Source organism: Notothenia coriiceps, unplaced genomic scaffold, assembly GCF_000735185.1.
Source record: "Notothenia coriiceps isolate Sejong01 unplaced genomic scaffold, NC01 NC01_scaffold00002058, whole genome shotgun sequence".
Lineage (NCBI taxonomy): Eukaryota > Metazoa > Chordata > Actinopteri > Perciformes > Nototheniidae > Notothenia > Notothenia coriiceps.
Window position 1 is genome coordinate 10,031 of NW_011334759.1, and position 3,014 is coordinate 13,044.

A 3,014-nucleotide genomic window follows, 5' to 3' on the forward strand; every position below is an offset into this window, starting at 1 on the left:
ATTGAATTTCTGATATCAAGAATTTGCATTCTAACTAGTTAAAATTCTATTTTTGGTATCAGAAATAAACATTATTACTAGTAAGAATTGCATTTTTGATATGAAGAATTCACATTCTTACTAGTAAGAATGGATTTGTTGATATCCTCCAGAAATGAATAAAAGCTAAATCGGCTTGCCATACACAGGATTGTATACCTTAACATAAATGACGCTATTTATTTTCCATGTTTGTGTTTAGGCCAATATTTGTAAAAAAAAGTATCCCAAAAAGTATATTATTTGTTGCTGAACATCTGAGAGACAAGAGGCTAAGGTCTGAATGTCTGGAAAACTAAAAATAGACTGTCTTGACCGTTTAACCTTTTTAAAAGAGGAAATAAAAACAGACCGCTACAGAGGAAAACAAAAGTTCAGCTAAAGGCTAACTGGAGGAAAACACCATCTTCCTACGCCTGTCTACACAGCGCTCCACTTGAATAAAAAAATCAGCTGCAGAAAACTCAGATATAATAATTTCTATCAGAGTAATTGTTCAGTTTTAAATGTGCTTTTTTCCAGGCATATCGTTGTGTTTCAGTCGAGAGTCAAAAACATATTTTTACATTTGCCATGTCTGTGAGGAAAAGTTTCTATCAATGAGGATTTTATCGCACCTCACTTCAATGGACCACCACAGAAACAACTTTGTAAGTGCGGATCATCATTACAAAAATATGCAAATATGTTTAGAATTTGGAAGCATACATTTAATTGTATTTTGTATTTCAGAGCTACATAAACCCCAACGCACTGAGTTTCTCCTGGATGCCTGAAAATCCAAATAAATACTTCCTGAGGTCTGAGTTGAGAGAGAGTGAAAACGATGAGGAAAGCACGACTGGAGACCTACAGGTCTGTAGCTTAAGGCCTGCAATCATATAACTAAATGCATTTTTTTATATTCAAGCAGCCGAGTAACTCGATAACTTCAAAGATTTTTTGCGTCAAGATTTGTTTGATTGACGTCATGTTTGATTGATTTGACATTTTCTCTTTGCAGCTGTTGGAATTGCCTGGAGAACTGTTTAAACAAGTGGAAAAAAGCAATTACTCAGAGGGTATATGATTGTTAGATGTCTTATAGTTATATCATATTTGAAACATCTATGCAATTGTATATTATTGAAATTGATCTGATCCTACTCTCCAGTGGCTCGCACACTCAGTGAAATTGAGAAGCTTCCCAAGATGCATCAAGGTGTGTATGCACATTTATTCTTAGGACTCCATTATTAAAATGAAGCAATGCATTGTCATTCTGTTATAAGTAATCAAAGCAGCAGACATTTGTTTGTTTTACCTGTAATAATCACTCAATCTTTATAATATGTATAATGGTGACACATTTTGTAGCTTTTCTGGATATAGTTTAGTTCTGATATCTCAATATACTGAATATTTGCATCTGTTTGTACTGTGTGTATTTACTCCAGCTTTCCGTTATTCTTTATCACTGAAATATATTTCTCTCCCCCCAGTTTTCAAGAAAGAGAGGATGACAATACAAACATACCTAAAAGACAGCAAAAGAGAACATCCACTTCTTGGTCAGTAAATGTTTCAGAAAAATTCCACTGTTAACTTCCTTAATGGAAAAAGGTATTCTCTTTACAGCTGTCGTATGCAGTCTTCTAGAATCAAATTACTACTCTAATCCATAAGATAAAATTCAAACTTGTTCCCCCCCCTTTTTTTTGTTTTCTGATCATTGTCTTTTAGGCATGCAGCACCTGATTGAGTGCATTTGTGTCGGGCAATCGGAGAAGAGATACTACCTCTGCACGCTCTGCAACATAACTTTGACCCCCCAAGGGATCATCAAACACGTCCTGAGCTTTGACCACGTCTTTTCTTACTTTGTAAGTGCCTCTGACGCAAAGTTAATATACATGACATGAATGCTGATGTCTAATTTGGCAAAAGAGCATGGTAGTTGTGAATCCATCATTATTGTTTGTCTTCATCAAAGTTTTATTCTCTGCAGAAAGCGTGGCACCCTTCAACTTTGTCGTCGAAGGCTTATTTCAACACTTACACAAAAGACTTTGGCTCCCTGATGCTTAATTTTGCAAAGCAAACAGAGGAAATTCATGGTACTGCAAACATGGATATAAAGGTAATGAAGTTGATTATCTTGTTCATATTTCCAAACGGATGCTTTTGTTCATTCTCATGTAAAACGTTATGACTTCTTGTTACAGCAAGTGATCCTGGAGCCTGCCAAATTCTCATCAGTTAATTTCACCTCTTATACAGAAGGTTGGTATTTCTTTTATTTTTTTAGTGGAACCCATAATGTTTTATTAATTGTGCCTGTGGTTGTATGTAGCTTTAAAGGAGTTGGAATCGATCACAAAGGAAAACAATGGGAGCAGCTTGATGACGATTGTCAAACCAGGGAAGAAGCTGGGTATGTATTGAAGTGAAATCTATATTGTGGTCCCTTTGCTGTCCTACAATAGCTAAACTATTACAACATTTTCTCAACATCTCTGTTTAATGGTTTTTAGCGTGGTGTATAATAGTGGTGCAGGAACGAGTCCTAAAACCCGGAAGTGAGTCAGCATGTTACCACTTCCGGTTCCCTCGTCTCAGAGTCAATGGGATTTCTCCATAGGATTTTGGAAAATAGCTGGAAATAAGGTCTGTGGTTGACACAAATTTAAGAGACGGATCACATTTTGTTCTACGACATTAAATACATCAGCAGTGACCCCACTGGTGATTTTTGAAGAGCTTACGTGTCTGAAAAACGATGGTTGTTAACAAGTGGCTGATTAGGACTACAGAAGTTGTGGAGGACGTTGTACGTCATTACGCCGAACACGTAAACACTCCCGCTAAATTTGTTTGTCCCTGTTCTGCTTGAAAGCAACTACCTGCAGGTCTTGCAAACTGTTAAAACAAACGCTTCAACTTGTACAATTTAGAATCTGTATTTTTGAATATCGATCTTAAATTGGCGTGACGTC

General features: G+C 36.3%; 1 protein-coding gene across 1 annotated transcript in view; it reads left to right on the plus strand.

The window, feature by feature from the left end:
- Nucleotides 1-565: 565 nt before the first annotated feature.
- The window catches only part of LOC104965329 (uncharacterized), a 32,866-nt gene continuing 30,417 nt past the window's right edge, over nucleotides 566-3,014 (plus strand). Inside the window, exons 1-9 of the mRNA XM_010794290.1 lie at nucleotides 566-689; nucleotides 772-894; nucleotides 1,043-1,100; nucleotides 1,193-1,240; nucleotides 1,521-1,589; nucleotides 1,762-1,901; nucleotides 2,027-2,158; nucleotides 2,244-2,301; nucleotides 2,372-2,452. Of these exons, the coding sequence (XP_010792592.1) occupies nucleotides 639-689; nucleotides 772-894; nucleotides 1,043-1,100; nucleotides 1,193-1,240; nucleotides 1,521-1,589; nucleotides 1,762-1,901; nucleotides 2,027-2,158; nucleotides 2,244-2,301; nucleotides 2,372-2,452 (760 nt within the window). The 5' untranslated portion in view covers nucleotides 566-638. The remainder of the gene's footprint in view (nucleotides 690-771; nucleotides 895-1,042; nucleotides 1,101-1,192; nucleotides 1,241-1,520; nucleotides 1,590-1,761; nucleotides 1,902-2,026; nucleotides 2,159-2,243; nucleotides 2,302-2,371; nucleotides 2,453-3,014) is intronic.